The sequence below is a fragment of the Ursus maritimus genome, unplaced genomic scaffold (assembly GCF_017311325.1).
Source record: "Ursus maritimus isolate PB19 unplaced genomic scaffold, ASM1731132v1 scaffold_1, whole genome shotgun sequence".
NCBI lineage: Eukaryota > Metazoa > Chordata > Mammalia > Carnivora > Ursidae > Ursus > Ursus maritimus.
In genome coordinates, this window is record NW_024423343.1 from 45,498,331 (window position 1) to 45,524,215 (window position 25,885).

Here is a 25,885-nt window from a genome sequence, read left to right on the forward strand (position 1 = left end):
AAAATAAATTGACCGTTTAAAATAATTTGAAATATATTTATCTTATCATGACTTTGTAAAATATATAGAGCAGAGATTGGTGGAAAACTGAAGCTCAACTTTACAAAATTAGTAGACATATAAGAATGAAGTCATGTAGTGAGAAGAGAGCCAAAATCATTACGTAAATTTATCTGTATTTGTTTCAGAAATTGTCAGATATTATAGGTCTTCTTAGTCGAATTTTCAACTTCTAGGTCAATTTTTGTGTCAGTATACATGGTACAGTAGAGAAACTGGTATTTTGTGCAGATAATGGCAATGGGATTTAGTATATATTATTAAATCTAGTAATAGAAATATATTGTTAGATAACTTTTCCTCATTTGGGAGGTCATCATTAATATAGTTAGCTTATATATCTGAATTTTACTTGAAATTTACTTCCTTTTCTTGGGAGAGAGAGTCAACTCCAATTTCTTGATTTAACTAATCAACAAGTGATGTTTTAAATTGACAGGAAAATAAATTCCAAAACATGCATACAATATTTTATGCATTAATGTGGTTTTCATAATTTTGATCACTACCAATAATTATAGAATGCAGTGTGAAGAGTAGCTGTATCTTATTGTATCTTCATCACCATTGTCATTATCTTCCTCCTCCTCCTCCTTCTTTGCTTCTTTCTTCAGTAGTTGTCTTGGAACATTAGTAGCTTCAGAATCAGCTAGAGTAGTAGCACATCACAATAATCCAAACCCGGAAATTATCAGGCAGCTGGATGCTAGATACATATGTAACTAGAGCACCAGATTTGGCCCACAGTCCATCAGATATTCAGAGTATATTGAATAATATATGAACCAACCAAAAATTGTCTCTCATGGCTTCAAAATCACAGGATCTAAAGATTGCACCAGAATTGCTATTTTTGGAAAACTGTGCCTTTTAAAAAATCTCCAGTATCAGTTACTTTGAGGAATCCACATAGATACTTTTTAATGATTTATAACATTATATAGGCACCATTAGAAAGTGACTTTAAGAACTCCCCTCTAGGGGCTCCTGGGTGGCTCAGTCGGTTAAGCATCTGCCTTGTCTCATGTCATGATCCCAGAGTTCTGGGATGAGCCCCGCATTGGGCTCCCTGCTCAGTGGGAAGCCTGCTTCTCCCTCTCACATTCCCCCTGCTTGTGTTCCCTCTCTCGCTTCCTCTCTGTCAAATAAGTAAATAAAATCTTAAAAACAAAAACAAAACAAAACAAAACCCAACTCCCCTCTGAATAAAGCTAATTAAACATTCACGTACTTTTTTATATTTGACGTTTTCTTTAGTAAATTATGTAAAAATGTATCAAAGTCAGTTGAAAAGAATTTTTATCCTAAAATATGGAAAACATTTCTTAAGGAATTAAATTTACTATACTATATTTTGCAACAAGTTATCAAAAGATTCTTGCTCAAAATGAATCGCCAGTTCTTAGTCAATGCCTTTATAATTAGTTATGTCATATCAGTTGCTTATATATAGCTTAATAAAACTTCATGAATTTACTCTTAAATATATTCTCTCCTTACACAAGATTTTTTAAATGAATACTGTCTTTGGAGTAGGAAAAACTTTATTAGGATTATATAATAGATTAAAAATGTCTTTTCTAAAAAATAGAAAATAAACCATTTTCCAAAGTAATAATTTTTATTTATTTTTAATTTATTTTTAATTGTTTTAAAGATTTCAATTATTTATTTGAGAGAGAGAGCAAGAGAAAGAGAGAGAGCATGAGCAGGGGGAGGGGCAGAGGGAAAAGGAGAAGCAGCCTCTCTGCTGAGCAGGGAGCCTGCAGGACTCTGGGGTCATGACCTGATCTGAAGGCAGATGCTTGACTGACTGAGCCACTCAGGCACCCAAAGTGATAATTTTTAAATAAAGTCCTCTGGTCCATAGTAATATATAATTTATGCTAATTGACAAAGTGAAGCAATGTTGCTGATGCTAACAAACTTACTGGTAAAATAGGGCAATGAAAATTAGCTAATATTTAGTGACTTTAAAAACACAAAATGAAATTAAAATTTCAAATTCTCATTTAGTGTAATAAAATGACTAACAGTTTCACAAAGATACAGTTCATTTCTTATTCGTGAAGACAGAATTGTTTCAGTTTAAAAATAGAAACTGTCTAAATTTGAAAATATTACTCTCTTGGCTCTTACAACTAAATAATGCAAATAAATGCCATTAAATTTATGCAGTACTCCTAGAACTCAGATTTTTAGTTCATGAAAATTACATGTCTACTGCACCACACCATACCATACAAACACACTGAGAGAATGGATTTAAATATAACTAATATTAACTAAGTTTCTTTTTCTTTTAACATGAAAATTCTTACAACTATGACTGAATACAAAGATCAGCCTTTATCCTAAAAGCATAAAATAGAAATAATAAGAGTTCTTTAGTACTATTTCACAAATCTTGGGGAAAAGTTACAAGTTTTAACTATTTCTAACCTCAGGAAAAAGAATTCACTCCTTAATTAAAAACAAACTATAATCTTGAGAAACAAGACTTGCACTTAAATTTGTAATAGTTTTTAAAAATCAAAAACAATTTAAGCACATTACTTAAATAAAGAAAAGAAATGTATACACCTGTAATTTTAAGATCCTATTGAGTACCTGTAACTTTACTATCCTATTGAGCAATTTCTTATATTTTTGCAGTTTATTTCATATTCATTTGTTTTTACTGTTTTGTTATGTACAAAGCATGTTAACTATTTTATAATTTAGTGTTATATAATTCTTTCCATGTCCCTGAAGAGTTTTGAAAACTCTTTAGTTTATTATTTAGTCATTTAATTTGCTAAATAATATTCCATTTAATAAGTTGACAAAGGTTTATTAAATTATTCCTCAGCACTAACATTACTTCCAAATTTTCCTATTAATAAAAAACACTGCAATGGACATTTTCAGACATAACTTTTCCCATAGTTTGCACTATTTTTTTAGGCTACATTCCCAGAGACTTGGGATTTCTTGGTCAAAGGGTATATATCTTTTTATGGTTCTTGAAATACATCATCTTAAAAAGCATCTCAAAATAAACATGTTTGAAACAAATTCATACTATGTACTTCCTCCTAAGCCAAAGCAGTTTTTCTTCCAGAGTGACCCATCTTTGAGAATACTACCACCAGCTAGCTAGTTGAATTAGGAGCAATCTGTGGCATCGTCTCAATTTTCTTCCCTGACCTTCTTCCTCATGCTCTGTGGATTTAGCCTTGCAACAGCCCTCCAATGTATGCAATCAGTTTCACGTCTGCTGTCACCACCCCCACCCTTGTGTTACCTAGCCTCAGTAAGTCCCCCTTCACCACCTTCATTCAAGTCCAAACAATGCAGCCAGAATATTTTCACAGCTTTAGATCAAATACAAGTATGATTTTATCACCCTTTACTTTAAAAATCTTAAACTTTCTACTGTAATTTATATAAAATCAAAATCATTAATGTATCCTATAATTGACTATCTTGCCTATCCTCCCACCCCCAGCCTGCTTCAATGTATTCAACTTTCAGATCTAAATTGTAGGATCAGTTCCTCAGTGAAATCTTCCTGAATTCCTTATTGTAGCATTTCTAAAACTGCAACTAGTTACAGTGAATGTGGAGTGAATTTTTAATTACCATTTAGATCACCTATCTCTGTAGATTAAAACTAATACAATTGAGACCCTTTAAATTAAATAACCTCTTTTTATTTTCCATCTAATAAGCCAAAATGTACATTAAATATCTGCATGACATGAAGCTAAGCATAGCAGTTATATTGCATGCCAAAATCAGTAATCAAAAAGAGAACAATAGTCCCCTAGTATACCAAGTCCTATTGTCCCAAACAAGTTTGAATTTAGCAAGGATGTAAATAAAGTCCTGCACTAATTCCATAAAGTCAAATGTAAAATTAACAAAGCTTCTTCATGAAGAGTCTGTGATTTAATTGAGCAAATGCTTGTTGTGAACTAATGAGGCAGTAGTGGGACTGTCTAGTGAAAACCATGCTACAAGCTAGAATATACCAGTAAATGCAAAGTATCCAATTCCAAATCTCTAATCAGACCAGTCTCTTACCCTGTCCACTACGGATTGACTTTGTAAGAGAAAAAGAGAATGTCAGAAGATTTGGCTTATCATGACATTGAAGCAATTGAAGAAAATAATGTCCACTGGTCAGGGAGTCAAGGTACCAAAAATATTAAGCCAGAGAAAGACAAAATATAGGGGTACAATAGATGACTGCAAGAATCCAAATGACTGTAACTGGAAATTTATATAATAAAAGTTTATATAATAACATAGGAAAATTTGGCTCAATTAAAAAAATCTAGAAAATTCTGACAGCTAAACAAAACAGAATGAACCACCAATTGACCAATCAACCTTCCTGTCACTCAAGACAGAAATCGGACGTCAATTTATCAGGAATTTTGAAATGGGGGATTCCCATACTGGGTTAGTTCATAGCTAGTCCTAATGATCCGTAATGCTACTTCCAAACCCAAATCTATGAATGAGCAGTAATTTAGTAAAGAGGATTAGAATAAAAGAATTAACATTTTTAAAATCAAAATACATAATTTCAATATCAGGGAAGTTAACATTTGTGAAAGTATTTTGCAAGCTAAGAACAATCTACACAGAAAAACTTTATTATTGATTAGGAATTTCAAGAAAATCTGGATCAGCATTTTTATATCTGTATTTAGGTATGTTCTGTTTAAAAATGCACACTATTCAATCAATACTCACAAGTAATTTTAATTTTTACTTGAAGCCTTAAAATTTAAAACTTCGGAATCTATTTTCTCTATGAAAAAACATTTTTTAAAAAATTGGAATTATGTATATTATGCTAAGTACTTTAGGTTTAAAGGTAGAATCTATAGACTCATACCTCATTTTATTTTATTATTTTTAATTTTTTTAAAAGATTTTTATTTATTTTAGAGAGAGAGTGTGAGCAGGGGGAGGGGCAGAGTGGAGGCGGAGGGAGGGGCTGGGGGAGAGAATATCAAGCAGACATCATGCTGAGCGCAGAGCCCTCCCCTGGGCTCCATTCCACAACCCCAAGGTCATGACCAGAGTTTAACACCCAGTCAGGTGCTTGACTGACTGAGCCACCCAGGCCCCCCACATACCTCATTTTAAAAGAGAAGCTAGAAATTTCTTGTTCCTTCAAGTATTGTCCTCATATTTCAATATAAATAGGCCTTATTTCTTTCAGAAAGAAAGCAAGTTTTTTAATTGAGATTATTGTATGCAATAAATCCATGTATCTACTATTTGCTAAAATTCCTATGCTTTTGTAAATGATATCTAGCATGCTACATAGGCAAAACCAATGAGCGTCTTGCCAATATTGGAATTTGGCCTCTACATTAAAGAAAAATTAAGGTTTTCAATTAATAATACATTGGTTATACTTAAACTTTTTGCAGAAAGTACAATTAACTGTTCATTCTCTGGTGAACTTAAAAAAATCATTAATGGTGATTCACCATGAGGAACGTTAGTGTATAGTGTCCTACAGTAATTTAAAATGTGGAATATATTCAAATCTTGCCATCACCACTTACTAATAGTACGGATTTAGCTTGATTCTGCTTTTCAGTAAGCCTTGGTTTCCTCTAATGAGTCATAATGTTGTTTAAAAGGCAAAGAAGACTTACATAGTACCTGGCATGTAGCAATCTCTCAATAAATGGTAAGAAAGAGGTACAACTTGTGTCATTGGACTGTATCCATCACGTAGGAACGGCGACTGCACTCACTATACTGTCATCTAATATTACGCCTATCTAATAGTTAATACAAAGTGGGGGGAGAAAAGCTACTGTGGAAGGTACAAAGAGCTATGGGAAGACAGGAAGGAAAGACTCATTCTGACTCATAGAATCAGAAGATTCCTAAAGTGATAATCTCACTGAAATAAGTGTTAAATGATGGGTAAAATTTCAACAGCTAAAAATTGTAAACCACAACCAATGAAGACATTACCTAGTCCAACACCTAATTTTCTTTATGTTCTAAATAGTTAACTAAGTTATCCACACTTCCTCCCAATCTGTGTTCTTTCTGCTTGGTTTAGTAATTTTATTGGACTTTAATTGTCTTTTAAAAATGGAGCACTTGAACAGAAAGAAGTAAAACTACAAATTAATTTTTTTATTATACATTCTCAGGCTTTACGTAAAACATGAAAAACCCTCTTCAAGTTAAGACCCAGGTATAGCATTTGAAATACTTTTTTGTATGTCTAGACATCCTGACTCACAGAGAGTACTTAAGAGTATGTTCTCTAGGGGCGCCTGGGTGGCACAGCGGTTAAGCATCTGCCTTCGGCTCAGGGTGTGATCCCGGCATTATGGGATCAAGCCCCACATCAGGCTCCTCTGCTATGAGCCTGCTTCTTCCTCTCCCACTCCCCCTGCTTGTGTTCCCTCTCTCGCTGGCTGTCTCTCTGTCAAATAAATAAAATCTTTAAAAAAAAAAAAAGAGTATGTTCTCTAGACAGGCACCTTTGGTCTCAGATACTACCTTTGTCATTCACCTGCTGTGTGGCAAGTTCTTTCGTTTCTGTAATCCTCAATTTCACATCTTATTCTATTGGTATCTATATCACAGATTGAGCATAAGGACTAACATAGTGTATATTCAGTGTTAAGTGGAGTGTCTAATTTGGAAACATTGTCTATTACTGACATAGTTATCACTCTTTCTTATTAGTCCATTAAAATATTTTTATATAAACATTTAGCCCTGATAGGCACACTCTACCAGTGGTCACTTTAAAAACAAAATTAAAGAACACAATTTTTAGTCTTATATGTATCACATTTATAATGAAATTGTTATAATGTTCATGTAGAAAAATAAGTAAACAGTGAATGAAAAATTTTATAAATAAATTAGTATAATTTTATCAGAAAAAAATTATGGTTAAATAAATTAGTCAAAAATAATAAAACCATTTATGCCTACAAGGTACCATCTAGCTTACTCAGTACTTTAAACTATATTAAAGAACTTATAGCCTTTGATTTTAAGACACTTCTACATAGTCCTCAAAACTATCTACCAAAACAAGTAAAAGCCACTGTTTACTGAAAACAACTATCCACTGAACAGGAAGTAATGGGAAGAATATCACAAAGTTAAGTTCTGTGTTAGTACAAATCATTTCTGCTTTTTTTTTTTTTTTAAACACATTCCGGGGCTTAGCACAAGGCCTTGCTCATAGTAGGCACTTAATACATTTTTGAGGAATGAAAAACATGAAGTGCCTTGGAAGCTTATTTCTAAGACTGACTTTCCCATGACTTATTTATGGCCTTGGACAAGTCCTTTGAGTTTGTCTGGCCTTTGTTGTCTCCATCAACCAAGAAGGGTATTAGAGCAAGACTCCTTAAAATTCTAATCAGTAGGAGAATCTGTCAAACAATATAGAATACTCTGTAGCTAGATTGAAGGAAGACCAAGACCACCTCAGAAAATACTGAATTGAATGGTTAATGAACCATGTTCAAATAGTCAAGAGCACTAGAAATTTTAGCTTTCTTCCCAGCAACCTGGAAACATCCTGTAGGAGTTGATGTTTCACATAAAAGCATTGTGCATTGAAAAGCTACCGATATCTCTTTTCTGCTTTCTTACCCAGTTCCCCATACTGCAGTCATTCTTGATTAGTTTTGGGTAGAGGTAACATTTTTTGTTTGTCTGTTAATTCAGGGTTACTGACCCATCCTAATAAAAACGAAGAACCAAACAAAAAAGTTGATTTAGGGCGCTGTTTGTTATTTTTATTTAGAGAGAGAAAAGAAAAAGTCTCCTACTCATCCATGCTTTAAATTAGAAACAGAGAACTCAAAACACTATTACCAGATATACTTCAGTTTTATATTAGAGCTAATTAAAGGAAAGAGTCAGAGTGGGAGATAAAAAGAAAGGGAACCAGAGGGAGGGGAACAGAGAGACAGAGCTTTGGGATTTGCCAAGCCCTGAGAGGCAATGACTCTTACTCATAATGATCCTTAGAAAAACAAAGCACAACCCTTTAGATAAAAAAAAATAAATAAACTTTACCAGAATTAGTTATAAATTATATTTTAATTACTGTTTAAAACTTGAGAGCATAGCAAATCTTGCTCTTACTTTCAACCCAGATAAAGGGCTCCATCTTCCTGCACATAAAAGAGCACGTATAACATCTGACTTGTATGGGAAAAAAAATGGTGCTTTTTATTTTTTGACATCTTAATTTTGCTGACCTTTCAGACACTGATTCCAAGTAATTTCAAAGCCAACTTGCACATTTGCAACTATATAGACAATGATATCATTTCTAGGTAGTTGAGATAAAGTCCTAAATAAAATTCAGCAAAAATCTATCCAGTTGATAGGTTAAATTTCCTTAATAAAATAATCCTTTAATACTTATATTTCTGCTTTTCAGAACAAATGATCCAAAGCTCACCTTTTTTCTTAGATCATATCTGAATATATTCAATCAATATTGTGAACACTTATCTCAATTCCAGTTTCTTCATATAACTCTTGACTAGAACAAAGTATGGTTGTCTTCTTTAAGCTATGACTTTTCTCCTGAAAACTGTTCATGATTCAATCTTCAAATCTATTTTAAACAAAGCTAACTATTTAAAGAAATCCTACATAGGAACATGGAGAACAAAAAGTCTTATTCCACAAATCATATCCTGATGTTTTTCTTTTGGCAAACTGGAACTTTCACTTTCTTAAGTTCTTTAAAATCTGGCAAATTTGCCCCATCAGAGGTTTGACAATGACTGAGTTCAGAAAGAGTCCTCAAGTGGTCCCTGAATAACATAGCTCTTAGTTCCTATCCAGGATCATCCTGGCTTTCTCAATTCTTTGGTGCATTTCACTCATTGTAAGTTTGTTAGGCAGTATGATTCTAAGACATATTTTATTCTGCTTTATGCATCCTAGGCTTCCTTCATCTTAACACTGAATATTGGTTAAATAACCATAATTTTCATGTAATATTTTATGAGGTCATCGTCTATTTTCAAATTAACAAATTTTGATCAATGTGCTGAAAAATCCATCCCCTCAAACTACACATGGTGAGAACTGAAAACATTCCTATTCAGTAATGTGAGTCTTGGTTGGAAAGCTTTTTAAATATGTTCACTGTAATTATATAATAAAAGCATTGTATTTCCACATTAGGGTATCAGATTTGAATAAGGAGAGAGTAGTGCAAGAACTAATGGGTTTATTCTAATAAAAACCAGTTCCACTATAATATAATTGCTATTACTGGTTTATGGTGAAGTGTCCCAGGTATGGAAATATAAAGTAAATAACTGAATTAAAGATTCTGGACTTACTTTAAACAACAAATTTATTATTTAAAGCTATAACTGAATGTTAAAGATCACACATTTCTGTTAATATTTTTGATGGATATGCAACTTCTTTATAAGTGTAATCTATTTTTCTTGAGCAGGTTGAAACACAAGTGCTATTTAAGCATAAAAATTTTCATGGGAATAGAATGACAAATCATTTTAAGAAAACAAATGATCCATTGCTTGAGGTTAAAACTATGGTCATTTGAATGGATTAAAACTTCATGATTTGAAATAGAGAACATAAATAATGTAACATTTCCCTCCTCAAAGTCATAATATATTTAGCAATTTGGTTTTCCACTCTTGTGGGCATATTTTATTTTGCTAGACTGTACCCACAGATAATGACTATATATTAGGAGAAAGCCACAGTAAACCTCCAAAGTGTAGCATTTTTTAGTAGTTAGGAAAAACAAAAACTGGAAATAACTGGATAGTATGCTGCTAACATTTGCTAATAGAACATTACAATGTAACACAAATGAGTATGAGCTTCAGAATCAAAAAGTATTTTAGTAATTTATGCTCTTTAATTTTCTTCATCTTAGAATAGAAAAAAAACAATGTGGAGTCTTGTCTTATGCCTTTATTCATGTTGTTCTTCGTTCCCTATAAAAACTCTAAGCGTAATTTTTTTTTTTTTGAAACTTTGACTTAGAGTAACTTCTTAATCTGCTTGGAATGCTTTTCTCCCCTATCTTCTGTTGCAGTTCTATCTTGGGTCTCCCCTCACTCTGGCCACAGGCTTTATCTATTTCTTAATTCTATTTTAATCTCTAAAAAGCATATAACACTATCAGGAATTATGCGATGTAATTTATGTATTTACCCTCTATTGTCACTTGAATGACATCTATATTATTCAGAAGTGTTTCCTCAAAATCTAGAAATAGTGCACAATATATTACTTATGCATCAATAAATAGTTATGTGATTAAATAAATATTAAACAAAAGCCTTATATTTTCTAAAAATTCAACATTCAAATTCGCCAGATCACTTAATAGGATTGTGATCTGGAGCAACTCGCTTCCATTTTATTAAAGGATAATGACACTTCAAGGGGTTATTATATCACATAATGAATGTGAAGTACTTATCTCTGTGTCCGGGATTTTCTAAAAGCTCAATAAATGGTGGCAGCTACTATTATGAATTTTATCTCTAAACTTTTGGGGAGTGTAAGAATCACAGGCATTCAGAAAGCCTATATTTTCTCTTGCTTCCTGCCCATTAGAAGACCAGGAAGCGCTCTTGCATGGGGCAGCTCACACATGAGAGAAAACCATTTGGCCACACAAAACATGCCCATCTGTTCCTTATGCAGCCCATATTCACATGTTATCGTAAATAAGGAACCCTGCCTGACAGGTGGGCAAGGGAGAAGGGAACGTGATGGAGCAAGAGCAACCATTTCCCTTCAGAAAGACATTCATTGATCACCTTGGTTGAAACACTCTCGTACTCTTTCTAATCTGACCAGATGGATCACCAGAAACCTCCAAAAAAGAGCTATTGATAGAAGTTATATTCTCTTCAGTAGACAAAAGATAGCCGGACTGCTTTTCCTTTTAATATACTTACTGCCTTCGGCCTGCTTTTCTGGCAGTGTTCCAATTGGCATGAGCTTTCCTCCCAGATATATGGTTGGTGTTTTCTTGGGAAAAGAGCTGAGCCTTAGGAAATTAAATTAGATACACTAGCATAAAAAAGCAGTACTTTGTAGGCTGGGCAGTTCTTATATTGCTTGTATTTCCTCTTTTAGTTACTAGTTTTGCTCAGGATTAGTATTGAGTGAAAGTAGTTTGGAAATTTTTACCTCAGGTCAAAACCATGTGGGAAACAAAGGCAAGTATTTTGTTCATGCTGTGGCAGAACTTCGGAGCAACATAATGCTTGGGGCCTGAACAGGGCACCTGGGTGGCACAGTCGGTTAAGTGTCCTACTCTGGATTTCGGCTCAGGGCATGATCTCAGAGTGGTGAGACTGAGCCCTGCACTGGGCTCCGTGCTCAGTGGGGAGTCTGCTTGAGATAGTCTCTCTTCCTCTCTCTCTGCCCCTCCTCCCACAGGCACGCATGCATGCACTTTCTCTCTCAAGTAAATAAATAAATAAATACATAAATCTTTAATATTTGAGGCCTGTATGATAACGAAAGTGGTAATTTGGAGACAACCCTGGAAAGGATGAAATTCCTTGGGAGATAATTCAGTTTGCTTGATTTATTGCTCTGCATCACAGGAAATTGTCTTTCCAATGCTAAATTCTTTTGCTTTGTAACAAAAAGATGGCAATTCACTGTTTCATTGTATTACTTAAAATATGGGCACTTTTAGATTACTAAGGTGAACCTTAATGTTATTTTATTACTTGTGAGAGACAATCCTTAGAGAACTTGACTAAAATCAGCCGTATGATAACTATGCCAAAAAAATAATAGCTAACTTAACATGGGTGAGGTATTATGCTAAACACTAGACAAGATTAATCTCATTTCACCTTACAGCCAATCCTGTGAAGTACCATTGTTATCCCTATTTTACAGATGCAGAAACTAAGGATTACAGTTTTAAAATAACTTGCCCAAAGTCATAGTGTCAGGAGGTAACATAGTCCAGATTCACTCTCAGGCCAGGTTTCAAAACCCACTTTGAAGTATGTGTAAGGACTGGATGCCACCTACTCCTAATTGTTCCAACAGAGAACTGAAAGTCTTAGGCACCTTACACATAAAGAATAATGGATTATTGACATGCTTACATTAACTGCCTCTATCACTCTGCTTGTCAAAGTGCATATTGAAGTAGTATTCTAAAATAATTATATGTAAAAATATGAAATGGAAACAATCCAAACCCACGAACCACATTCTCTATTCTGTGGTTATGCTCAGATAGGAAGGGATATTATAACTTATAAAGAAAGCAGAGAGTTTTTTGTAAAACCTTCTCCAAGTGTATGAAACAATTGTTTTAATATTTTGAGTAAGATAAAGACATTTTAAAACTTAGAGTAGGTGAAACTGGTTTCAGGTTAACATTTGAAAAAATACCTGGATACCTTCAGGGTTTTATTTGAACAAACCAATGTGTTTACCAGGTACATATTTTGGTTTTCATTTATCAATTGATTTTATTCGTACTGATGAACTTACATGCATTAATGAATATGTTTAGAGAAAAACAATATGCATCACTAGAAAAATTTGAGCATTTTTACCGTTAGAGATTGATACAAAACATATGTCAGATAGCATCTGTCTGCATTTAAGTTGCACAAAACCTGGAGGAAGAAATGGAAGAAACTAAAACAATAGCCATAGGCTAATATTATAGATAATTGGACAGATTTACACAACACAAAGTTAATTTATTTTGCAGTGGTTCAGTTCCACACTACAATATGAACAGCTAAACTGAATATCAGGGTTTCCTAAGCAGAAGTATTTGGTTTGAATTATATAGGGTGGATTATCTATGTTTGAATTATATAGGGTAGATTATCTATCTATATTATTTAGATAATTTTGTAACACTCAAAATAAGCTTTATATCTCTGTTTTGAAATGACTTCATGCATCCTCTTAAGTATTTGTTTGGTTTTTATATTAAATATTTTATTTATAATAGGATTTCATTTTATTATTTCAAAATTTTGCCCATTATATGGCATATTTTGGCTCTCCAAGGGGAAGATGTGGTATATCCATTTATCACAGAGTAAGAAGCATTTTTTTTTTTGTTAGTATACTCTCGATAACTACATCTTTAGAGGAGAGTAGATACCAGCAGCTCATTTTTAAGTCCTTAACTTTCAAACTAGATTGAGGTGGGAGCAGAGTCATCAGAAAAGTGGGAATTCTGAGAGGAGCAGAAATACACACTCTAATAGAGGAGAAAAGGAAGTTTAAGTGTACACAAAGAAAACTGAAATTATTTTCGACTAACTGCAGTTAGCATTTCATTTTACTTATTTTTAATCTTTGCACATGTGAATATTACAAACACCAACAGTCATAATATAAATGCTATTCATTTTATGTTCTTTAGTTCATCTTTTGGCTCTTCTATCGTGAATTGCTATTTTTAAAAGCCTTCTTTAGTGTTTGTTTTTCCTTCGTTCCAATTTACTCTTTACAAACATTTCTTAATTGCTGTCTAAGCAAACCCTCCCAGTATTTTGGTCATAATTTGAAAACTATGAAATTTTGTTGTTTATATATATGTCTTAACCAATGGACCTAAATATTAGTGCATTCAGCAGAAAAGGGCAAAATAGCCCAGCTAAAGAAAACATTTTTTATTTTATTTTTCCCACGATGGTATCTGAGTTATTCAAATTGTGTTACGAAAAAAAAAATTGTGTATTTGCATGGGGTAGGCAGTTTTTCCCTAAACAAGAGTTGACACTCTATAGACAGAAGATAAGTTCAAGGAATGCATTTCAAAATAAGACCATGTGGACAAATTTTATGTGTTCATAATGTTCATCATGGAAGAGTGATCAATTACCCCACCCCCCAAAAAAACCAAATAAACCATTCATGATACAAATGGTCTGAAAAGATAATTCTTGACTAGACCTCTTCTCACACTCACTAATTTTCTTCACTCACAGTGAACACAAAACACTCCCCACTGCTGCAGTATTTTATCAAAACAGAGCCATTTTGTATCGAAGTTGACTTTACTTAAATAGTAACAGCAGTCACGCCACTTCTCTGTTAAAAAACTTTCAAAGATTCTTCTTTTCTACAGAATATCATCTATACTGTTTGATCCCTGCCTGCCTCTCACTGCTCTCATACACTGCAAAGTCAAATCAAAGACTCTCTAATACAAAAATACTAGCAGCTCTCAGAGATATTTCTATTTTGAAGGACTCCAGCTGCACTTCACATACTTGTCGTATATGACTATCTTATGCTCAGTGACTGATCCAAGAGCCATCTCATTCATGAAGTCTTTCATAGTTTCCCTCACAGCACCCATTCTGTGGAAGGCATGTACAGAAAATCAGTAAATACGGTTTGTATTGAATTCACTTCTAGATCCTTTAAAATACTACAGCTATATATAAAACCACAGATCTATAGCTGGAAGAAGTTTCAGAGATAATATAGCTTAAACTTTGCATTTTTAAATATAGAAAACCTTGGCATTCCAGCCTAACTATAATATTCTAGCCACACAGATTATTTAGGATAAGGAGACACAGTGATAAAATTAAGTTAAAATCTTGAAGTTTCCAAAGTAGAAGTCATTAGTCTGTGTTAAATAGGGTGGATTATCTAGGTTGACCATATTAATTGCATAATTTTGCAAAAATACAAAATGAACTTTTAAGTCTCTGTAATGAAATCATTCCTGCCTTCCTACATATGTGTTTTGTTTTGATATTAGTATTCCGTTTCAAATGGATTCCTTTCTATTAGTTTAAAACTTTACACATAAGCATTCAAATAAATGCTTCATGAAAGAGACAGAACTTGAGTTGGTCTTTGAACATTGGTAGGGCAGTAATATGTGGATAATCTGGTAGGGTAGATGTGGATACAATCCGAGGAGTGGCATTACTTGTCATTAATAATGACTTTTCCTATTTCTATATGAATTCCAAATAGCCAGTCCTTTTAATTTTGTTTTATATAGGAGGAGCTCCAGTCAAAGGTGCTAATATTTTTATATCTTACATATGGCCGGGCCAATTAGAAAAAAAAATTCAGTAAAGCTGAACAAACATCAGTGGCTGCTAAGTCTACATTTTTATCAATTTATCTATTCTGAATACAATGTTATCTTTCTCATGGTTGGTCTGCATAATTGCTATCAACATACAGAGGCTCTATAAATAGAACAACCATAAACAATCATAAACAGGCTATATAAACAGAACAACCTATGTGGTATAATGAAAAGAGCATTATCTGTGTAAGATTCTGACAGGCAAATCCAAAGTTTTCAAATTAATTAGCTGCATGGTTTTTTGATCAATTAACTTCACTGAATCTCAGTTTCTACATTTTTGGAATAAATTAAAATATTAATCATATTGAGAGATTCACAGAAGAAATCTATGTAGAAGTCTTGTATGGGCAAATTTCTATACCTATGAATGTCCACCTGTACTGAAGCAACTCGTTCGTCTCTCTTTTAAAGAATTATAGGTTTTCCCTAATTAAGATTTTATCATGAGTCAATCTTGGGGAGAAAAAAGTAATTCTTCCAGATTTGGAGCAGCTACTATGAATTGTGAATGTATTCGAATGATTATTAATAAAAATAAAATATTTGGTTTCTCTTACCTTTTAGGAGCCTAAGCTGCCAAAGGATTACCTTGCACAAAAATCTATTTTTCTCTTTCGTTTGTAACTCTATTGTAACAATCATTCATCTCACTGCAGTGGCCAACAACCAGGCCTTAGTGGCCACAAATCCTGTAAGTAAAATGAGGTTGTGCCCTTAGGTTCAAGAGGTTAGAGGGAAAGAAATGTGAAAGGTGGTGGCGGAGGGTAGGGGGTCGGGGGTTCTGATATATGTAAATGCGTATAAGTACATATATATATATATGTATATATATGCATCTAGAGAGCATATGTATCCATATTCTAATCTGTAAAGGTAAATACATCTCAATCTTTCCCAAGTTATAAAGGTTGAAAATCAAAAGGAGGAATACATTTCTTTGCTTCAATTATTTATATATGTTACACATATCTTCGCCTCATTTTATGGCTAGAGTCTTCCTGCTGGTGGGACATAAGGGTTTATGACCAAGTAACATTTACTCAATTGAATTTAAAAAATCAATCAAAGCAACTAACTACAGATGTAGTTAGAAAACACAAGGCGTGAAAGAAGAAAAATTTTAATTAAATTATATATTTGGGATCAGGTGACTTTAAATAGTTAATAAAACCAGGGGAAAATGAATTGTACACCCCCTGTGTAATGTTAACGTTTCTTAACATGAAACTTTTAAAGGACTCTACCAAGTCCTCAGTATCTCAGCAAATATTTATAAATTGTTTCCTTATAATTCCTTCGGAAGTACAATTTGTTTTTCTTTCAAATTTTTTTTTTACTGAAGTATAGTTGACACAGAATGTTACATTAGTTTCAGGTGTGCAACATAGTGATTCAACAATGCCACATGCCATGCTCACCTACCGTACATCACTATTACAATACCACTGACTTTATTTTCTATGCTGCACCTTTCATTCCCATGACTTACTCCATAAACTGGAAGCCTGTATGTCCCACTCCCCTTAACCCAATTTGCCCATCTCCCACTCCCCTTCCCTCCATCCCTGGTAACCATACATAGTTTGTTCTCTGTATTTTGGGGTCTGTTTCTGGTAGCATAATTTTTAGGATGAGTATCAAAAGATAGGTAAAAATAAGCACAGAGACCATCATAATATAAAAGCCATATTTCAAAACATAAACTAAAATTTACTTACATAAATGTATATATTTTATGCAAATTATATGCATATGTGAGCTATGTTTAAAGTATCTGGATAAATAACAAACATATTTTCAAGTATTTAAAATTACCTGCTTTCATAATGTTTATAGTATCCATACTACAGTTTTGGATATGGATTTGTGGAGTAGTATATATATATATATATGGTGTACATAAAGTGGTTTTTTAAAGATGAAGTTATCTGGTTACTGAAATCATGGAAGGGAAGGAATTTTCACTCAGTGGGTCAATAAACAATACTCTCCTGTGTGTTTTACGTGTGTTTTAGGGTAATTTCCAAAATCCTAAAATTCCCTGCATTGTTTGCACATGTGTATCCGGATTGCTTAATCTTGTGTGTGTTCCATTCTAACGTCACTGGGTGAGGAAACACACTGGGATAGAATTAGCAACATAAAAAAAAAAAACAAAAACTGGCCAATGACCTACCACTTTAGAATGACTTTCTCTAGAGCAAAGAGATTAGAAATTTTGTCATGAAGCTGCAGAGCAAGAGATTCTAAAGCTAACATTTAGATATAAGGATATTGTATTTAACGTACAAATTGCAAGCTGTAATATATTTTTAATTTATTCTTGGAAAATTTGTTTGTTTATATCAGCAATGCCCTTCATAATAATACTTTTCTGAAGCATGTTTTAAGTTCTTTTTATCATATTGGCTTATAGATAAATTTTTTAAGTGAAATCAGGAGTAAGAAGCCCAGTTAGATATGCATGTCTAAAAACTAGAACAGATAAAAATTTGAAGCTGAAGTCTGTTATTTCTTTATGATATAGTCAAATAACTCATTTTTACCCTTGAGAAGCCTTTGTTAATTTAACGTGATGTTTGACATCAAGATACTTTATTTAAAGTTTAATGTTATGCATTCTGCCAATGTATTTAATGGAAGAATAGGTTTTATAAATATCCTACAGGCAGAAGGCAATGTGTATAATCATGAAAACAAAATTGGAATTACAAGACTTGGGTTCAGGGTATATCTTTGATTGATATTGTATGAATATTAGCAAATCACTTAACTTCTCCAGTACTCAAGTTTTCTATCTATAAAATATGTGACTAGTGATAAATTATGCCACACAGAATTAAAGATTAAATAAAATAACACATTAAAAATATTTTAAGCTAACTAATATGCACATGTCATGATTACTATTCTATGAGAACCCAATATTTATTTTCTAGTGTACCTCCCTTCCAGTTTTCTTTTTAGTGAAAAAAATACCTATTTCAAAAATAATGATAATAGTCACTAAATATTTATTGACCAGACTAGAAATTGGGAGCTGTTGGGAGTAATTGTCCATATATTTCTGGGAGAATTTTAAATTTATTTTCTCCTTTCTAAGGGAGCAAAATATATCTCTTACTCGTTCATGTTTACTTTACCCTGTATTTGAACCTTCCTCTTCTGATCACTTTAAGAATAGAGAAGAGAAAGTGGAGATCTCAGGAAAAGAGGAAGGAAACCATAACTTTGTCTTCTTTTTACTTACATGAAATCCTCAACCTTTTGTTTGAATAATATAAAATATCGGCCCATCAGATTATTATTTACTAAGTAATTGCATTGGTAGCAGTACTATGCAAGACTTTCAATTATTGGCCACTTTTCATGAAAAAAAAAACGTATTTGGAAAATACGCATCCACTAACTGTAATAAATTTGGAATTTACATATTTCCTGGGAGGTATACCATTATAAATATTTAGAGTCAGTGGTTAAAAACTTTAGAGGCACCATCAGATCAGGATGCAGACGCATTTTACAAATCTGAATCATTAGTATATAAGATTTTGTGTAGAGGAGAGAACATTCCATGTTTCTATATAACTAATCTAAACTAGACTATTGCTTTACATGTGAATTCATAAACAACTAAATATTGATGGCTTTCTTTTTTTTTCTCACAGGTTAGTTGTAAAGTGTCTCAGTTCATTCACCTTTACCTGATGGGCTGTAACTACTTTTGGATGCTTTGTGAAGGCATTTACCTACACACACTCATTGTGGTGGCTGTGTTTGCGGAGAAGCAACACTTGATATGGTATTATTTTCTTGGCTGGGGTAAGTGCCATTATGCGTGTCTGCTGACTCACCATTTAAGAAAGGTCTTAGAGGATGCAGAGCTCCTTGGTAATAAAAATATACTTATATTAATCATTCTTAAACAACATCAGGTGATTAACCTTTGCTTATTGCTGTAAATTGAAATATTTAAACAAAGAACCACTGACTCATTGTTTTCAGTAGTCACAGGTCAATAACACAATGTTGTTGGGGTTTTTTCTGTTTAATATTCCAGTGTGTATCTTGGCTAAGTATGCAGTGGCTAACACGATAGAATTAGAATCATGAATTAGGGATCTAGTCTTCATATTGTTCAAATCTCTTTTTTCCTTTGCGCAAAATGAGGGCATTGGGCTTAGCCAGCTTTGAAATTCCACTCAAAAAAAGTTTGTTTTTAAAAAAATACCATTTTATCTTAAGAATAGAGGGACCAGTAATTGAATAAAGGCACACAAAAGATCCATTTTTCCACACAATCTCCTGACATGGTATTATTCACAAAGCAAATAAGGATACACTCCTAGCATGTTTTCTTTTCTTTTTGTTCTGTCTTTTCAGTTTTAATTTTAATTCCTGTTAGTTAATATACAGGATTATATTAGTTTCAGGTGTACAATATAGTAATTCAGCACTTCCATACATCACCCTGTGCTCATCACGGCAACTCCACTCCTTAATCCCCCTCATCTCTTTCACCCATCCCCCCACCCACTGCCCCTCTGGTAATCATCAGTTTGTTCTCTGTAATCAAGAGTCTGTTTCTTGATTTGTACCTCTAGCATATTTTTAAAAACAACTAGAATAATTCAAAATATAAAATGCTGAAAATGAATTCAATTGGACTAGTTTCCAGAAATGTAACTGAGATTAAATTTACCTATCATATATCAATCTACTTACCTATTCAGTCAGACAATAGATACAGATATATGAAGGTACGTGTGTACACACACACACTCTTTAGTATATTCAGTATATTTAGTATTGGTTACCTTTATAAAACATTTCTTCATTTCATGTTGGAAAGATCTGATTTAGAATACTAAAAACATACAAAATATCTAAGATATAAACCATCTCTCTCTTCCTCTCTTTTTCTTCACTTGATCAGTCTCAACTTCTTCCCACATCTGACCATCTACCAAATAAATATTGGCCAATTCTATATCATAGAAAATATATATGAATTCTTCTAAGCCTTGGGGCTTAGGCAGCACGTTTATGGACTTAGGCTTTGAAGTCCACTGATTCAAAAATGACTTCTATTAGAAGAAAACACACACAGACACACAACCCTGGATATATAAATACCTAATAGTTACCATATTTATTGCTTGACTATACAGATGATATTTACTCATTAAACGTATACTGACCAGTTATTTTTGCTCCCAGAGTACCTCTGAGTTTCATATTTTATGATACATTTTAGGAATTTGATCTACAGAAAAAGTTGTCTGTTAATTTTCTTTTTGTTTGTTGTTTACAGGATTTCCACTGATCCCTGCTTGTATACATGCTGTTGCGAGAAGCTTATATTACAATGACAAGTAAGATAATCTCTCTTTCTGATTTCTATTGGAACTAGATAAAATGAAAATCTTCAACGTAATTTTGCTGTTTTTTTCCCCAAGCTGCTGGATCAGTTCTGATACCCATCTCCTCTACATTATTCATGGTCCAATTTGTGCTGCTTTACTGGTACGTAACAAAAACTTTCTTTGTTTCATCATTGTTCATAGTTCAACTTTATTTCCTGAATCATCTGGCCTATGGTATCTTTCAGGATCCTGGTGGACATAATGAGATTTTTGCAGTGTTTAATTGAAGAGAGTTTAATAAAGGTGTTAATTTGAGGTGTTGGCAGGAAGAGGAAAGGAGCTAATTCATAAGGAATGGCCAGGCACCAGGGACCTGCAGTGGGAAGCTGTTAATGGCTCTAGACCTAAAAAGGGGACAGAACAGTGTTACGGGAGTTGGGCCCGTGCTTGGAAGTGTGGCCCAGCAAGAGGTCTGGCCCTGAGTAGAGGAACACAGGCACTGCCCAAATCACAGCCTGGCAGGGAAGAAGAATGAGGAAGAAATACTCAAACTTCTCTCTTCCTATGCCCTGATTACTTGGTTCTTTCCTTTGGCCAAATGCAGCAAATGTCAGAGAGCAAGAAGCCTGGGCATGAATGCAGTGCTTCGAGGTGCCTCAGAGTTTTCTGGGACACAAAGCAGAAGAGAGAAGGGCAGAGGATAGATCTAGTGAGAGGGAATGGCAAATGGGAAAAACTACACACCTATTTTGGTAATAAGAGTTACATTCCAATAAAGAAAAAACTTTAATTTGGAAAAAGAGAGTATTGGTTAAACTGTTTTTTCATTATTATAATGATCATCACTTAATACAAATACACCAATTGGACATTTTTAAGTGTGGTTACAGACAAAGAAGTCACATTCAGTGCTTTTTTTACATTGTTTCAGTGGGGAAATAAAGTCATCCACATTAACATGCTTTTTTTCACAGAGCATTAGAGACCAGAATGCAATTAATGCCTGAGATTATAATTACAGCTGATATTCTATCACATAGAAATACAACCCATCAAGTTGCTGTGTAAGAAAGAAAGTGAAAATCTACATTATTTGCATAAAAGGTTTTCCATTTTCTTTCAAAAAAGAGCAGGAGCCTATTTTTCTAACAGGATAAATTGTTCTGTCTTTGTTTAAGTCCTAGGGCTTCTCACTGGTTATGGCTGATTCCAAGGTCTTGGGAGGGGCCTTAGCAATTGTTTATGTGGTCACACGCTTAAGTACAACTTTTATAAATAAAATATTTCAACCTCAATCCATTTCTTTCCACTCAGACTTCCCCTGTCACATTTCCTCTTGAGCAGGGTGGTATTCGAGTGGCTACAGCACTTTTGAGATCTTGCCAAAGGGAAGTTGAGAGAGGATACATTTAATTTGTGTTTAGTGAGAGATTTTTAAGTCAGTTCAGTGTATAGTTAAGTGGTTGCTGGCTGTTCTAGTCTGGGAATGGCTTCTAGGAATTCTCTTTCAGTCACTGTACTGAGATACACTGCTTCCTTTCATGACCCAAGTGTGGTATCACGATATGAAAATGTCCTGTTGTGCCTACCACTTACATGATCTTTTTGAATATTGGAGTAAAAACAGGTGTCTTTTCTTCCCCTTAACTAGTTTTGCTCTAAGATAGATGAGATTCAGATATAGTTCATCTAAATTTAAAATTATTATTCTACTCTTACTCAAACTAAATGGAAGTATTTGCAGAAAATAAAGTAGGATGATTTTCTAGTTCCTACTTTCACATTTTAAATCAGATTTGCCATTTTGGAAAAGCACTTTGCATTTAGAAATTTTCATATAATGGGCATCTAAACTGCAACATTTCTACTGATTTTATAATTTATGGTTTTTGCATGTAAAGATTATAAAATATTTTATATTCCAAATTTATAAGCAGATAAAGGGCATTATTATATTTTCTTCCATGGGCTGGTACTAATTTCCATTTAGTCAAAACTTTAAAAACAGCAATGGGTGCTTAGAAAGGGAATATAATAGGATGGTTGGAATAACAGCTGATGTGTTGATTTGTCATTTTTCATTCTTACACCTGTTGAAATGGCTTATTCTGCTTTTGTCTTTAGCAGAGACATTCCTGTGTCTATAACCATGTTACTTTTCATAGACGTGTTTCCATCGGGATTATAGTGAACTTTGGAGCATATGTTCCATTAGATTTTCTAAGAATAGTAGTGGAATATTTTTAGGCCCAGTTATTTTCATAACACGTGCTTTAAATCAGCATATGTATGTTATTTGTTCACTGTTTTCTATATGAAATGTGGTGCTATCATTATTATTCCAATTTATTAAGGTAAGCAGATATAAATTACTTATCAGCATGTAGTTTAAAAGTTTTAGATTGTTAAAGCACAGATGCTAGAAGTTAGGGTGAAGAAAAAGGAAAGAGAATATAACATAATAACATAAGAGCCTTAGGGCTCTTATGGAGTTAATAGCCACAATCTTATGGAAGGTGTAAAATATGAGCACAGAAAAAATAGACAAGCATAAAAGACATTGACTTGGATGAAGATAAGAAAGCGGTATTCAAGGTGCGAGAGAGAGAGAGAGAGAGAGAGAGAGACGTATTAAAGCAGAACTCTGTTTCCTGAATAACTTAGTTATCCACACTACATTCTTGAGTTTTATATGTCCCTTTCAAAGAGAATGACTTCTTGGGGAAAGTTTTTAACACACAGTAAATATGTAATTACAGAAAGTAATTAACGGAAGGCCCCATGGGATGCCAAAATTGTTTTAACTCTAGGATGATCTAGGTTGAACATTAGCTGGTTTAAGTGTGTGATCAGCTTCCTTGAATGATAAAGCTTATGGTACTATCTTGGGGAGTTGTGAGTATTACTGTTACAAAAAGAAACACAAGAAAGAGAAACCAAAAAGATGAAAATGGTTATTATGGTATAATATGTATTTGGAAAGTACTAGTATGGACAGTGATACAGAGGAGACACTTAAAAATTAGCATTTGTTATGAACAATTCTTTCCTTTTTTGAGCTGAAAATGTTCAAAAGACTTAGTTTTTGGTCCATAGCAAAGTTCAAAAAAAAACTGCATAAGAAAATGAATTGACAAAAACATTCAGATATTCCTTAGCTGAATGTGTTCCACAATAATTCCACCATAATTTTATTTTTCTAAAACCGAAGTCCATTAACATTGATGTTCTTGTTAAATTAATAAATCACAATTCTAGAAATACAAATTAATATATTAGGCATATATTCTCTGCAGTAGAATATATTCTGTACATTGAAAATAATCTAAGACATAAAATCAAAGATCCTTCAATAATGCTTCTTAATATTAAATATAAAATAATTTTCAATATGTCATTTTATTTTTTTAGGTGAATCTTTTTTTCCTATTAAATATTGTACGTGTTCTCATTACCAAGTTAAAAGTTACTCACCAGGCAGAATCCAATCTCTACATGAAAGCTGTGAGAGCTACACTTATCCTGGTGCCATTACTCGGCATTGAATTTGTGCTGATTCCATGGCGACCTGAAGGAAGGATTGCAGAGGAGATATATGACTACATCATGCACATCCTTATGCACTATCAGGTATGGTGTTCTTGTGTCAGGAAGGCAGCTTGTGAAATTTGGTATTAAATTGCATATAGCTTTGGTTTAGTTTTGACTATGTAGTAAGTGGGTTACAAATAATGTATCTTTTCCATTTGGAATCAGAAAATTCTGTTTTTCTTTTACAGGGTCTTTTGGTTTCTACAATTTTCTGTTTCTTTAATGGAGAGGTATGGTGATTGTTTTTATTCCTTTTATCGTTTTATATTTGCAATATTTCTTTTTCTTAAAAAGAAACACAATTATACGTTCCCTAGGAACAACTACTTCAAATTCCATTTTGATCAGGAAAAAAAAATGTAGAATCTCTTTTCATGGGTGCAACTCTTCTTCCCAAAAGCTTGGGTCATACTGGAGTTCAAGAGTAGGGCAAATCCAGCCTCACTTTAAAATAGTCCATCAGTGACTTTTATTCATGTAGTCTTTGACTTACCTTTTGCACTAATCCTAGTAAGTCTGGTGCTAGGCAATCCTTAACCTCATAAAACATATACTCTAATAGGAAATAAAATCGGCTCATTTTCATTTTCCCCCTTTCTCTGTTTTTTGTTTTGCCTAGCTCACAATGTGGTCTTGGAAAACAGCTTTATGGTGGTTACAAAAAGACTTTAAAAAATTAAACTCTGCAATACAGGGAGGACATGTAGTAAGTTAGAAAACTTAGGAGAACAGAATGCTGTAATTTGTAACATGGCAATGTGCTCTTGGATAATTCAAGATTTTTTATCCAAGGCTTTCCAAATTAGAAATTTTCAGGTGTTTTAGAAACTGGTACTGTATTTCTTATACATACGAATAGTCTTATAGCTCAGTGGTTTGAGCTATACTGATTTAGCTCTTTATCTGTTTTTAATCTATTTGACAAATTTTAACCAGTTGAAGAATTTTGGAAAATTCAACAAAGTTTAGAAATCCAGGGAGCAACTGAGTGAGACTCAAATACTTGGTAATGTGAAGCTTATCACAAAGCTTCAGATGGGAAACATATGGACCAGTACGTGTAGCTTTATGAGAACTATTCCTAAAAAATAAATCAACATTGGAAATCATGTACATGTATAAAACTATAAAATATTGCTTTCCTTTGCTTAATAATAGTTTACTTCTTTCTCTTAGCATATAATGCAATTTAATGTTTGATTTTTTAAAATTTTTATTTCATTTATTTATTCATAATGGAGTATAAAACTGTTAAACATAGTAGGCTGTATTTCATATCTGTAAGTGGTGCTTCTGTGAGTCTTCTGCCATACAGTGGACAAGAGTGACTTTTTCTGAAGTCAAGGAGAAGTACAGATGCAAAATACAATGAGGAAGAATATATAAATCATTTGTTTTGATAATAATATTCAAATAGCATTTATTATGTACCTCTAGAAATTAATGATTGCATGAGCTGAATTAGACAATCCTATTTGCTGTCCATATAGGATTTTACAATTAAATATAGATGAGAGAGAAATGGAAAACATGCCAAAGAACATACATACAATATGAACAATACTTCTCCACCTGCAGAAAGATTTCATTTTTATAAAGGGTAACTTCTAAATGTACAAATCATAATCACTAGTAAAATATTTAGTGATAGGAAGCAGTGTAGAATAAAAGCACAGATAGAGCAATGCATGTAAACCCCAAAAATGCCACTTCTTTCCTGGCTGTAATA

The 25,885-nt window shown here is 33.2% G+C and overlaps 1 protein-coding gene across 1 annotated transcript in view; it reads left to right on the forward strand.

The window, feature by feature from the left end:
* Positions 1-25,885, forward strand: part of CALCRL (calcitonin receptor like receptor) — a 94,816-nt gene that overhangs the window by 61,926 nt on the left and 7,005 nt on the right. Inside the window, exons 10-15 of the mRNA XM_008687238.2 lie at positions 15,764-15,890; positions 18,868-19,021; positions 20,514-20,574; positions 20,659-20,725; positions 23,977-24,195; positions 24,345-24,386. Coding sequence (XP_008685460.1) covers positions 15,764-15,890; positions 18,868-19,021; positions 20,514-20,574; positions 20,659-20,725; positions 23,977-24,195; positions 24,345-24,386 — 670 coding nt within the window. The remainder of the gene's footprint in view (positions 1-15,763; positions 15,891-18,867; positions 19,022-20,513; positions 20,575-20,658; positions 20,726-23,976; positions 24,196-24,344; positions 24,387-25,885) is intronic.